This window comes from Quercus suber, unplaced genomic scaffold (genome assembly GCF_002906115.3).
Source record: "Quercus suber isolate HL8 unplaced genomic scaffold, Cork oak 2.0 scaffold_325, whole genome shotgun sequence".
Taxonomy (NCBI): domain Eukaryota; kingdom Viridiplantae; phylum Streptophyta; class Magnoliopsida; order Fagales; family Fagaceae; genus Quercus; species Quercus suber.
In genome coordinates, this window is record NW_027069778.1 from 255,187 (window position 1) to 269,635 (window position 14,449).

The 14,449-nt window shown below is 36.0% G+C and overlaps 1 protein-coding gene across 1 annotated transcript; it reads left to right on the top strand.

Moving 5' to 3' along the window:
• The first annotated feature begins 222 nt into the window (after positions 1-222).
• Positions 223-3,904, top strand: LOC136071559 (uncharacterized). Its single transcript, XM_065783013.1, has 4 exons — positions 223-717; positions 1,067-2,511; positions 2,626-3,088; positions 3,242-3,904. Exons 1-4 carry the CDS (start codon positions 223-225, stop codon positions 3,902-3,904), a joined length of 3,066 nt encoding a protein of 1,021 aa, XP_065639085.1.
• The last annotated feature ends 10,545 nt before the right edge of the window (positions 3,905-14,449 follow it).

Below are 14,449 nucleotides of genomic sequence, written 5' to 3' on the forward strand. Positions count from 1 at the left end.
TGTCTGATGAGGGAAGTGGTGGCACTCCTTCCCAATAATGTATGTTTCACGGTTTTTTCTGTCCTATACATCATGAATTTTATTATTTGGAACAGTAGAGGTGCCCTGAAGCCAAATTTTCAGGGTCATATAAAAAATTTAGTCCAAGAGCATAATCCAGCCATACTTGTGGTTATGAAGACAAAATTGGGGGGTGAGAGAGCTAAGGCAATAACTGACAGGATGCCTTTTGATGGTGCTATCCACACAAATACCATTGGATTCTCTGGTGGTCTGTGGCTTCTTTGGAATTCAGACTTTGTGGAGGTGGAATTGCTTGCAAAGACAGAGCAGGAAATTCACATTGAAGTTCAGGTATGTAACTCTAATCTCACTTGGTTATTTTCTGCTATCTATGCCAATCCTAGGAGTGAGGAAAGAAGTATTTTGTGGGATAATCTAGCTAAAGTTGCAGAATTACATAAGTTGCTGTGGGTTATGGCTGGAGATTTTAATGAGCCGTTAATTGATGAAGATAAATTTGGGGGTAGAGGTGTTAACATCAATCGTTCTCTGGCTTTTAAAGATTGCCTTGATAGATGTAGTATGGTGGATTTGGGGTTTTCGGGTCCTAGATATACTTGGACCAACAAGAGAGACATCAGTAATTTGATTCTTGAAAGGATTGACAGATTTTTTATGAACCCGGATGGGTGCGTCATGTACCCAAATGCCAGAGTAACCCATCTCCCTAAAAAAATCTGTCAATCCTTGGTAAGCTGGAGACTATTCTGGATCAAGAGCGTGATCTCTGGTTGTTGAAGTCTAGGCTGAACTAGATGATCCAAGGGGATAGGAACACCGCTTTCTACCATGTCTCTACCCTTGCCCGGAGGAAAAGAAATCATATTGCGGCAGTAAAAGACGAGAGGGAGTTGTGGATCACTGAAGAAAGGGAGGTTATGGAGCATTTTAGGGCGGGTTTCCAGACTTTGTACACTACTTCCCAAGAGATGGTCTCCTGGAGGGGGGGGGGGGGGGCGATCTGAATCAGTGGCATGTTCAACTCTCAGAAGAGGAAAAGCAGGTGATTGATGCCATGGTCTCCACTGAAGAAATTAAGGAGGCTCTCTGGTCTATGAATCCTTACAAGGCCCCGGGGCCAGATGGGTTGCATGCTGGTTTCTTCCAAAGGTTTTGGTTATTAGTTGGGGATTCTGTGAGGAAAGAGGTTGAAAAAGCCTTCACAGATAGGAAAGTGCCCGAGTATCTCAACAACACTCATATTGTTCTCATTCCTAAGATTCAAGGTCCGGAAACTATTGGGAACTACAGGCCAATCAGCTTATGTAATTCGGTTTACAAGATCATCACTAAGATTTTAGTTGCCAGGATCAGACCTCACTTGGACAAGCTTGTCTCCCCTCACCAAACTGCCTTTGTCCCAGGCAGGAGGGGTGTTGATAATGCAATTATTGTCCAAGAATTAATTCACACCATTGGGAGAGCAAAAGGAAGTAGAGGGATCATGGCCATCAAGATCGATCTTGAAAAAGCCTATGACATAATTGAATGGAGCTTTATTAGGGAGATGCTTATTCTTTTTAATTTCCCAGAGAACCTCATTAAGCTTATCATGAGCTGCATTACCTCAGTTTCCACTTCTCTTCTCTTGAATGGTGGCAGCCTAGACCCTTTCCTGCCTTCGAGAGGTATTAGGCAAGGCGACCCCCTCTCTCCCTACCTATTCATCTTATGCATGGAGTTTCTAGGCCACTTAATTGAGGGAAAATGTGCTGCCAAGTTATGGACCCCTGTTAAAGCTTCCAGAAGTGGTCCGGCCTTCTCACATCTCTTCTTTGCAGATGACCTGGTCCTTTTTGCTAGTGCAACTCCAGAAAACTGTTCTGTCATCAGTTCTGTGCTCCAAGAGTTTTGTAATAAATCTGGTCAGAAAGTTAGTGAAGCAAAGTCACGTGTTTTCTTTTCTCCCAATGTCGATCTGGATCAAAGAGATGCTTTATCTAGCATTTTGGGTTTCAGGGCGACTACCAATCTCTGCAAGTATTTGGGGTTTCCTATAAAACATCCAGGGAGGCAGAGGCATGATTTTGGGGCCATTTTGGATAGGGTTAAAAAGAAGCTTGCAGGTTGGAAGGCCAACATGCTCTCTATGGCAGGCAGAATGGTTCTTATTCAAGCATCATCTTCAGCAATTCCGAGTTATGTTATGCAGAGTAACTTGTTACCCAACAAAGTCCTCAGCGGAATTGACAGAGTCAATAGGAATTTCCTGTGGGGGTCCTCTGAACACAAGAAGAAAATGCATTGGGTCAACTGGGATACAGTGACCAAGCCCAAAGAGTTAGGTGGTTTGGGGATTCAATCTGCAAGAGGGAGAAACACGGCTCTACTAGCTAAACTCAATTGGAGATTCCACATTGAGAAGGATTCGCAATGGGCCAGAGTGCTCAGATTCAAGTATGGCTCGAGACAGCGGATAAACTCTAGAAATGAATCAAAGCTTCCAAGGTCCTCTACCTGGAAGGGGTTGAAAAAAGGAGAAGTTATTTTCAAAAAAGGGATAAAATGGGTGCCAGGTTATGAGAGTAATCTTAATTTTTGGGAGGATTGTTAGTTAAACAGTGGCCCCATCAGATCTAGCATTCAAGGCCCCCTCCCTCAAGGTTCGGCCAGCCTCACTTTGAAGGATCTCCATGCTCCACATGGGTGGAATTGGGCTACCATCCCTTTTGACATTCCCTCAGAAATTAAAGCTGACATTCAAGCGGTGCCTGTGCCGGCAGTTGCTAGATGCAATGATAAATTGGCTTGGAAATTTTCTGCAAAGGGCAGTTTTGATATGAAGAGTGCTTACTTTCTTGCCACAGATCAAAAGGAAACTAACTCCTTCTCGGGTTCTTGGATTTGGAAGCTCCAGTCCTTGCCTAGAATCCAAATGTTCATTTGGAGGTGCATGCGAAATAGCATTGGTGTAAAGGAGTGTTTAGCTAGAAGAGGTATCTCTTTAGACATTTCTTGCCCCTTGTGCTTAGAGCAACCTGAATCTATCACCCATGCCCTTCGTGACTGTCGCCTAGTGAAACCGGTATGGCAACAGTTGGGAACTCATAACTGCAATGCTTATTTCTTCTCTCAAGATTTTAATCTTTAGCTGTCTTCTAACTGTAAGTCTTCTCACCTTGTCAAAGGAATTCCTTGGCATTCCCTTTTTTCGTTTACCATATGGTCTTTATGGAAGCAAAGGAATCAAGTTGTCTTCAATAACAAAGGAGTCAACCCAAACATCTCCAATTTGATAATTAGGCAAGCAACGAAATTTGTTCACTGTGTTACTCAGCCAAGGTGCAATAGCCGAATGATTATCAGACAAATTAAATGGGAGAAGCCAAACACGGGTTGGGTTAAGCTCAACACTGATGGGTCTACGGATATTGCTTCAGGGACTACTGGAGGAGGAGGGCTGATTAGAGATGATAGGGGTAGTTGGATCATGGGGTTCACCAGGAAAATCAGTAAAGCTGACAGCTTCTTAGCTGAAACATGGGCTCTGCGTGATGGGCTCCTCCTTTGCAATCAGCATAATTTTAACGCTGTCATGATTGAACTTGATGCCAAAGCTCTGGTTGATGCTCTCAATAACCCTTCATATACTAATATTATTGTCTCCTCGCTTTTTGATGATTGTAGACTTCTTGCTGCTCAGATTCCCCAGCTAAGTATCAAGCATATCTATCGTGAAGCTAATAAGTGTGCCGATCGTTTAGCTAAATTAGGTAGCTGTCAAGATGTAGATTTCATTTCCTATTCTTATCCGCCTGTGGAATTGCTGCCTCTTGTTGTGGCTAATTGCCAGGGGATGGTTGTAAACAGGTTTTGTCCTGATCTTTTGTTTTCTCGTTAGTCTTCTTAATGAAATTCCTTTTAATAAAAAAAAAAAAAACATCACATATGACCGTACCTTTATCACATTTGATAGTTACCTTATTTTTTAAGTCACATTCCCATGAATTTCCATTCCAAGAACCTATCATTCTAATATTTGGCGTTTTTAGTAATAATTAAAAATTTAATAATGAATCATCCCAATATAGTCACAAACCTTAAAAGTAACAAAAATACCTAAGGATGTCCAAAAATAGTCCTAAAACCTTCAAAATGACTTAGAGTGATATTTCAGATTATTATTATTATTATTATTTTTGTAGTTTTTGTGAGAATATGTTGGTCATGTTAGAGGTTTCAGGTACAATTTGGTGATTTGACATCCCAATGGTATTTTAGTTATTTTATGTTTTAGTGGTATTTTTCATCAGAAAATATTTTACAATGAAGTAAATGGTTCCTTAGTAACATTGGATGGTACCAACGTTCCCAAATACAAATACCAATGTCCATATGCAAGCAAGAGTGTACAAAATTGCAGTCTTAAAGAGTCTATAGTGCTAGGTTATCATCCCACTCAAAAACCAACAATTTGTTTATGATGTTTTAGATTTTTTTTTCATCACTCCTCACACACTTGATCGCAACTCACATATCGCCATAGCATCCAAGGGATTAGTCTAGGCATATTAATTAACATATTTATCAAGAAACTGCATCCATTGTAATCATCATCAATGGAGAGGAAAATTATAATTTTTAGGTTAATTTTGATCGGTCCCAAAAAGATTAATTCAAATTTAATTGTAAGATCTTTATAACATAACTTAGTGGTAAGCATAAGATAATTTGCAAAAGATTGTCTATTTCTAAATGTACTTTTTAACATATTAGAGGAAATGACTTAGAGGTAAGTTACGTGTATTTTAAACAAAGGATACCCTAGTTCGAGCCTTTGCATTGACCCTTTATGGTTATTTAAATAAAAATAATAATTAACTCTTCTAAAATTCCCCTTAAAAAACAATAAACAATTACCCTATAATCTTCGCCATTATGAACACACAATACCTAAAATGAATACAAGAAAATCAATTGGAGAAACTAATTTGAGACTAAATATAAAAAAAATATAGTACAATGCATAAATCCTCAAGTCTTAGACCAATCAAACAAAGTCTTGATAAGTAAGAACTTCAATTACTCAATAGTTTTCGCAACATCCTCAAAAACTAAATGATGATATCTTTTATAAAATGGGGGGTGGAAAGTATATTTAAATTTGAAATCACCGCACGTTTTCTATCTTCTTCAAGTTAATACGTGCACATACAGTTTGTTGTTTTAGCTATCAAGTCCATGATTCTGCTATCTTCTTCAAGTAAGATCAACGCATTGTTGGCATTTTTAGAAATTTATTCACTTAATTCTAAAAAAAAAAATAAGCATCCAACTCTTGTAAAAAAAACCCATAAAAGGGAAAGAAGCACTGAGCAAAGAATATCAGAAACTTCAATCTTGTCAATAGCATGTGGCATAAGATTCCTACTAAATAGTATATTACCAATGTTGGAATGTCAAGTAAAATCAGGTACTTGACATTTTAAAGTAATTCCAATTGTTCTTGTTTCAACATTATTAGGTGACTAGTTACCATCCATCTCTGCTTGTGCACCAAATTTCTACTTCAAATAACTCATCTCTCTTCACTTACAAGCATTTCTTCCAAGCACTTTATGTTTGGATAAATATAAAATATGAATCAAGTCAAATCATGATTTGCAAGTTGTTCTATTCATATCAATCTTAAAAGTAACAAAAATACCTAATGATGTCCAAAAATAGTCCTAAAACCTTCAAAATGACATAGAGTGATATTTCAGCATTTTTTTGTGTGTAGTTTTTGTGAGAATATGTTGGTCATATTAGAGGTTTCAGAGACAATTTGGTGATTTTTGACATCCTAATGGCATTTTAGTTATTTTGTGTTTTAGTGGTATTTTCCATTGGAAAATACTTTACAATGAAGTAAATGGTTCCTTAGTCACATTGGACAGTACCATTGTCCCCAAATACAAATACCAATGTCCATATGTAAGCAATAGTGTACAAAATTGTAGAGTCTTAGAGAGTTTATAGTGCTAGGTTATCATCCCAACTTGAAAACCAACAATTTATTTATGATGTTTTAGATATATTTTTTTCATCACTCCTCACACACCTGATTGCAACTCACATATCCCCATAGCATCCTAGGGATTAGTCTAGGCATATTAATTAACATATTTATCAAGAAACTGCATCACTACTAAGAGCATTCACATTGGTGGAGCCATAATTTTAGCTACTTGGCTCCACCAAAACTTACTTTATTTCTTTTACATTCTCACTTTACAAAACGCCTAACATCAGTGGTTTTATTTTATTTTTCAATACAATAAAATAATATATCTACTATAATAAACAATAACCACCACCACCACCACTACCACTACCCACAACCAACATCACGGCACAACCACCATCACCACTACCCACAACCAACATCACGGCACAACCACCATCACAATAGCCTCAATCTCAACCAAAAAATAGCAACCAATTAAAAAAAAAAAAAAAAAAACTCACCCTCAATATACCCAAGCTAAGTACACAATACACAAAATCTTAAATCTTAAAACCTAGATAAGTAATCCAAAGTGACCCACGCAGCAACCACACACCACAACCCCAAGAACCCACCCACAAACCCAGAAGCGGAGTGGAGGTGAGGGAAGAGGAGTGCCAGCCGTTTCAACACTAAGATCCTCACTGAAACCACCCACGAATCATTTCGGCACCAAACCCAACAATTTTCGAGCTTAGTCTCACCATTTCAGCACCTAGATCCTCACCAAAATCGATGCCAATGATCCAACCATTCCACAGCCCACCGATGCTGACGAACCTAGCCCCACCGACGCCAATGAACCCAGCCACCCACCTACCCTCAAGACCGATCTACCCACCACCACAATCCCACCCACAAGAGGGAGATGAGGGAGGTGCTAGAGAGAAAAAAAAAATGAGAAGGAAAAAAAAAGAAGAAATGAGAGAAGCTGGAGAGAAAGAGAAAGAAAGAAAAAGAGAAAATATTTTTTTAATGAGAGAAAAGAATAATTTTTTATTTTAGCTTCTTGCTACAGTGCAAAGCTATAGATGGTTGTGCATTGTAGATAAGGAGCTAAAATTTGTAAGTTTAGCTCCACCATTGTGTTGATACCATATTTTGTCCGCCCTCAATTTGCATGCTAGACCCACGAAAATCAAAAAATATTATTTTCTCTCTATGGGGCCATGAAAACATCTAGAACGACGTGGCACAACCCATTCGGGCACCAAAGCACTCAAAGTGCCCATTTCCACCAAAATGACCAAAATGCCCCTGGTTAACCCTAGGTTTAACCGAAGGTCGAACAAGGTCCAAACTTCTACAAAACAACGTTTTTCATAGATTTACACCAAACCCGAGCTTTTCAGAGATTTTTAACAATTTTGACCAAGTTTAACCCGAAGTCAACCTGAGGTGGGTACAAAAACCCTAATTTTGATCCGGCTGTCAGAACGGGTTGAAGCCAATGCCATTGCAAAGATTATCAAATTCTCATTCCAACGACTATTCATGGGTCAAAATCGGAGTTAGAATAACTAAAATATCACAAAAACCGTGATGACGCATTGATCGATGCACCGCAAACTTCAGAGAGCCATAACTTTTGATTCAACCATTGGATTTTCAGGTTCCACACCTTTTCAGAATCAGGAAGCTAGGATCTTTCCAGAGGTATCCAAATCCACACTTTTTGAGAGACTTTGAGGCTGGCGGCCCCAGACCAAAGGAGACCACTTTTCTGGGTTTTTTCTTTCTGCCTGGACTATTTCTGAGCTTTTTTTCCTCTCTTCCAAATACAAAAAAACACATCAAAGCCTCTTGATTATTCTCTCTTCACCAAAAATATAAGGTATTGTTCTTATACCCGATCTTCTTCTCCTTGGTTCTACTTCTTGGATTTGGGGTTTAGGAGTGTGGATGTAGCTTTTTAGCTACCATCCACACCCCTAGCCTTCTAAATCTTTTTCTAGCATTTATCTTGCTCTTTTTTGCTTGAATAACATGATTTATCACTTTCCTAGCATGTTGCTTGCTTTATTTGTGTTTCTAGCCTAAATCTCCATGCTTTTTATGCTTTTTGCCATGTTTCATGCTTAGATCCATGTTCCCACATGTTCATATGTTTAGATCTACATGCTTAGGGTTTTATTCCATGTTTTTCTTTGTTTTGTTCCTTTTTTTGCTCTATGTTGATGTTAGGGTTACATGTTCGCATGCTTGATATCATGTCTATGGTTATGTCTTACTTAGATCTACGTGTTTGTATGCATGTTCTATGCTCCTATGCCTATATCTGAGTCTTCACATGCTTGTATGCTTGGTTTCATGTTCTTCCATGTCTATGTGCTAATTTTATACATGTTTACATGTATGTCACTATGCCTATATGTCTAGATCTATGCTTCCACATGCTTGTGTGTTTGGATCTATGCTCTCTACATGCTTTTGCTATATTCCATGTGCTTGTGCGCTCCATGCAATGTTTGTGTGCCTAGACCTAGGCTATGTTTGTCATACCATGTGCTATTGTAGCCATTTTGTCGCTTTATCTTTCTTTCTTGTATTTTGGCCTAGGGGTTAGGACCCAATCTAGACCATGTGATCTTTGTCATCGTCCACACACCAAGGCCCACATAAAAGGGTTTGGATCACCCATTTTGCATGTCTATGCTTGCTTGCTTCTATGCGTTATGTTTGTGTTAGCATCTCTTATTCGAGGCTTTGCCACGCTTGACACCCTTAGCAGGTTTGTGGTTGTGTGGTTACACCCGATGCCTATGAGGCCTTGTGTGGGTGTAACCACTTGGGATGCATCGCCACGATGCTGGTTGCTTTGTGCACACCTTTCCCCATTTCCGCTCCATGCGATGATATGCTTACCATGCTTCTTTGTGCCTCCTATTGGCTTTCTATTCGTTTTTACACGCTTGCTTACATGTCCACGCATGAGTCTTACTTACTAGTGTGTCGTCCATGCTTCCACGCAATGAAGTTATGAACATTTGATCCAAACCTACATTTGTCCCTCGCGGACACCACCTTTTGTTTGCTTGCTTTCTTGTTTGCCTTCTCATTTGTTTGCTTGCTTTCTTGTTTCTTTGTTTGCAATGTCTATCATGCTTATTTGCTTTATGCCTCTTTTATATATTCTTTGTATCTTTTCCTTCCATTGCTTGTCTGCTGATTTCTTGTCTTTGCCTTTGCATGTACACACATAAAGCGCGGACGCATGAGTTAGGGTTCGGTCTCCTAGGCATAAGCAAAAAAGGTGAGGATGCAAGCATGTCAATATGAGCCAAGCGGTTGGGGTCAGTAGATATAGGGGTTTAGTTTTTCTCATTTGGTTATGTACTCTTTTAAACCCTCTTCCTTCCTCCCCCCCCCCCCCTTTCTTTCTTAGATGGTTTGTATTAAATATATCATGTTGTGTACCATTCGTCCTCATCTCTAGAATATGGTGACCCCTGTTTATTTTCCTGCACTTATATTTTGGGTCATGCTCTATGGATGTAGGCATTTACTTTCCTACTCTGTGTGCTTGCATTGTGCATGATGTATGTATATATACCTGCTCCCCTTTTCCGGTGTGATCGTCAGAGTCCATGTCACCTAAGGTAAAGCGATGCCTAATTTCTGCTGCGAAAGTAAGGTGATGTGTCGTTGGATTTTCGTAGTGGAAATCTGGTACTTGGCTCGAATGCCATAGGAAAGCATAGATTGGGACCATGCGCTTTCAAAAGCCAAACCTCAAAGCCCCCATGCATTCAAAGCCCTAAAAGCCAATGTCGAAATCATGTTTTTATGGCCAATTTCCGAAAATTAAGGTTTTATCAAAACAAAGGACTGTCATTGGACAGGCGTTGTGGGGTGCCTAACACCTTCCCCACACAACCAAACTTTCGAACCTAAGAATCAAGATTTTTTTTTTGCCATCCACATTAGATTAGGAAAAATGCAATTTCATTTTTCCTAATCTAGGATCGGTAATAAAATCAATTAGAAACAGGTAACCAATCACACCTTAGAAAAACCCAATGATTGGTAGCAATTTCACTCACCTTTGGTAATCTCTTAAAATTTGACCCAGATTCTTGCCATAAAACCAAAGATAGACAAATACCTTCCTCCACCAAGAGAGAGAGCACTCGAAGCTCCGCATGAACAACACACACGCATATACACCGAGAGAGGCCCCTAATAGGCCCTGTGCATGCGGGAGCTGTCGCCACGGCAGGTGGTCGAACGAGAGCCCGCGACGGCAGCGGCGGTTTTTCTGCTTTCGCCCTGAGCGAGGCTGAGCGTCAACACATTGTAGCTCACTTTTTAGAATTGGTGGTGCTAAAAATAGCTATATAGCTATTTTGCACCACCAATGGTAGTGCTCTGACGGATAAGCGGATTGCAACTCACATATCGCCATAACAGGTTGTTGTTTTAGCTATCAAGTCCACGATTCTGCTATCTTCTTCAAGTAAGATCACTGCATTGTTGGCTTTTTAAGAAATTTATTCGCTTAATTCTAAAAAATAAAAATAAGCATCCAACTCTTGTAATAAATACATAAAAGGGAATTGAGCACTGAGCACAGAATATCAGAAACTTTAATCTTGTCTATATAGCATGTGGCATAAGATTCCTACTAAATAGTATATTATTACCAATGTTGGAATGTCAAAACACAATTTAGTACCTTTCATTAAAAAACAAATAAAATCAGGTACTTGACATTTTAAAGTAATTCCAATTGTTCTTGTTTCAGCATTATTGGGTGACTAGTTACCATCCATCTCTGCTTGTGCGCCAAATTTCTACGTTGAATAACTCATCTCTCTTCACTCACAAGCATTTCTTCCAAGCACTTGATGTTTGGATAAATATAGAATATGAATCAAGTCAAATCATGCTTTGCAAGTTGTTCTATTCATATCAATCTTACTTGGATGCATATGGATATCACTGAAATACTGACAGTTTAATTATAATGCTCTTTGAAACAAGATTTTATGTCCACATTTAATATATACTATGTCGAAGGGCACAAAATTCTTACAATCTATCTCAGGTGTGAACTTGTGTTTCTTTGTGCCATTGTGATGGTTCCTTGTATGCACATGTAATGGAAATTACTTAAGGGACTTTTTTTATGGTATATAATTCATTCCATCATTTGCTATCTCTTGCAAGGGCGGCCTAATGGATTGTGGATGTTTAAATTGATGCATTTCATATATTTAGATTTAATTAAATAATATTTTTTTTTAATTTAAAGTTCATTATTCTAATTTTTTTAGATGCAATAATTTTTAGGTTCTTTTTAATGAATATCCGGTTAATGAATACTTTTAGGAAATTTATTAAAGAACCATCTTAAGAAAAAAAAATTACAATTTTTATGTAAAATAAAAAAACTACTAAAAAAATTACGTTTTTAACGTAAAAAGTTTTTACAAGTATTTATTTAACCAATGTCATTAAGACATTTGTTAATTTTTCCTGTGTTATAACTTTAAAAAAAAAAAAAAAAGTTTTATTCATTCTTGAGATTTCACATTTTTCTTTATCATTATTTATGTTCATTGCTAGTAATAAATTATTTGGAAAATCTTTTTTTAAGACTTAGATCATTTTTCACAAAACTTTTTTTTTTTTTTTTTGGGCTAACAACTAGTGTATATTCTAATGTGAGTTATTAAATGTGAAAGTTGTAACTCATCTCATTTCTTGAGGGACCCATAAAAATCAAGATTTGTCATTTGTGTCCAACTCGACATCCAAACTGGACAAGTAATCTAAACACTTGAACAGTACATAAATTCTGTTCAGGTGGTTACATCATATCCGTCAATCATTCAATCCCACTAGTGTTTCTTATAAAAGCAGGAAGGATAACTTTTACCGTAATTATTTAAAAGAAAAAGGATGGTTCTTCTTCTTCTTCATGGATTTGATGTGTGTGAAAACGACACTATCAGTTCTCATTAAAAAACAATTTAAAAAAAATATTCCTTTAGTTATATATCCAACTGCAAAAGATATTTCCAGCAGGAACACAGTCCCCCCAAAAAAAAAAAAACAAAAAGGTTTCTAGATCAAAAATATTGTGGGATCCACACACTACAATAAGCGATAGTCGGCAAAAACAGTTTAGCTAGTTGAAGCATCTTTAATAGTCAAATTTCTTGTATTTTTAACTTTTATATACTGCGCCGGTTAAAATCCAACTTTATAAGAATTTTTTTGTCAACTATCAAGTTTTATATCAAGATTTTGTCTAGCCTTTTAAGGTTAGTTTTATACTTTTTTTTTTCATTTATCTAATTTTTTAATTAATTAGAACTCACATTATTTTAACCGTGCGATGCTTGTTAAGGTTTGCTCTTTTTTTTTAAACACTATTCAATAAACTCTCTATCAATTCTCTATCTTATTTAATTTTTTTTTCATTATTCCTTTTAGAGAAATGTTATTTTCACAATATTTTTACAATAAATCTTATGTAGTAGGTTCTTATTTATAGTCCGTTTGGATTGAAGGGGAATGAATAGGAGTAGAGTAAAGTAGAATAGATTTAGCCCAAAAATAGTCTATTTTTAGCCAACTCTACTCTACTCTCCTCCATTTCTTCCCACTCTATCTAAACGGACTCTTACTGTTATTAATGGGCAAAAAAGTAATTTTAGCAGTAGATTCAAATTAAAAACCTGTAACAATTTGCCAACTAAGATTTGTTGTGAAAATATTGTATACGTATTTTTCTTTCTTTAATCTTTATTCTTTTTATTATTTTTGATTTCTCATCTATTTATATTTTTTAAATTTCCAACAATTATATTTTTAAATCTCCCAATAATTAACATTTTTAAATTTTCCAACGCTATAATGAATAGTAAGATCAACTAATTTTAATTTCATGCTCGCATTATTTTTTATGTTGTTGGTCTTTATTGTAATTTGGAATTTTGCTAATCTTGTGCAAGTCTTTCAAAAATTATATGTAATTTAAAATGAGTTTATTCGTTAATTTCTCTCTTTTTTTTTTTATAAAACCTGCTACTGAGTTTATTTGTTACTTAGTTTCTCTCTTTTTGATAAATCCTGCTAGTGGGTGGGGGGCAGTGGGTGGGGGGATGGGGGGTCCAGTTAATGAAAATTTTAATATCATTTTTTGGGAATTGTGTGAGGACATCTTAAAAAGGTGTTTCTTCATTTATTTGTTGCTTCAGTTACCTACGCCAATCTTGTTCAGATCGAGGACAGGTGGAATAGGTATTGCACCATATTGAATTACTTTTAATGGTTTAGATTGAAAATTAAAAAAAATTAATTTCAATTATTAAATAAAAATATTATTAAAAAAAAGATAACAGTTATGAGAGCAAAATTAAGACTTTATCAGAATAGTTAGGAAGTTGTGATCGTAAAATTGAAATGACAAAATTTAGTTATAAAATTAATTGTAGTATTTAATAAAATAAATACTACTACATATTTTAAAAATTTAACCGTTAAATTGTATGTTCTTTACACTTTTAATATATATATCAAATTTTGTGTTAATCAGGTACTATTTACCATATGATCTATAAATTTATTTTTTTGTATAATATTAAAGTCTAATGGTAATCAATTGTTATTAAAAATAAGTGAAAAAATATAAGAAATTCATATATAGATAAAGATATATCTTTGTTTGAAATAATTTATTAAAGTCCAGAAGAAAACTATTAGTACATTAATTAAAAAAAAAAAAAATAACTTGATTCAAGTCAAAAATTAAAGAATATCAAATTATACATCATAAAATTAATATTATAAAATGGGCTTGTAATTTGTCTCCTCTTACTGGTACAAAAGTTGATAATATCTTGAGTATGCTGTATGCATCATCAGCAATGACAACGTAAAAGACAAACCATCCCTTGATTCTGAAACTGACACTTTTATACAACCAATATTGAATCATTATTGATCCATTAGGAGAGAGTACAGAGACCCACACACCACACATACTACTTTTAGCAGTACCATCAAACTAGGCGCATCCGATATTCCATCCCTTTCAGTCAATCCACTTGGCTCAAAAAAAAACAGCAAATTTCAAATATTAGTATTTTTTTTAACTGAACGCATGTGATTGACTAAATGAATGCTTAGGTGGCATAAAAAAAAATATTTTATAATTATTAATTTTTTTTTACGATTTATTTTTTAATGTTTAAATTCATAAATCTGTTTAAAAAATTTTATATACTACAATATATTTGTGTTTTCTAATAAGTATTATTATTATTTTAAAAAAATTAAAATATTAGGAATTATTTTGACATACATGACAAATGTTAGGAACAAAAATGTAATTTTCTCAAATTGATAGTAGCTTGGCTAGGAATCATCGGTGACAATTGAAAAAGA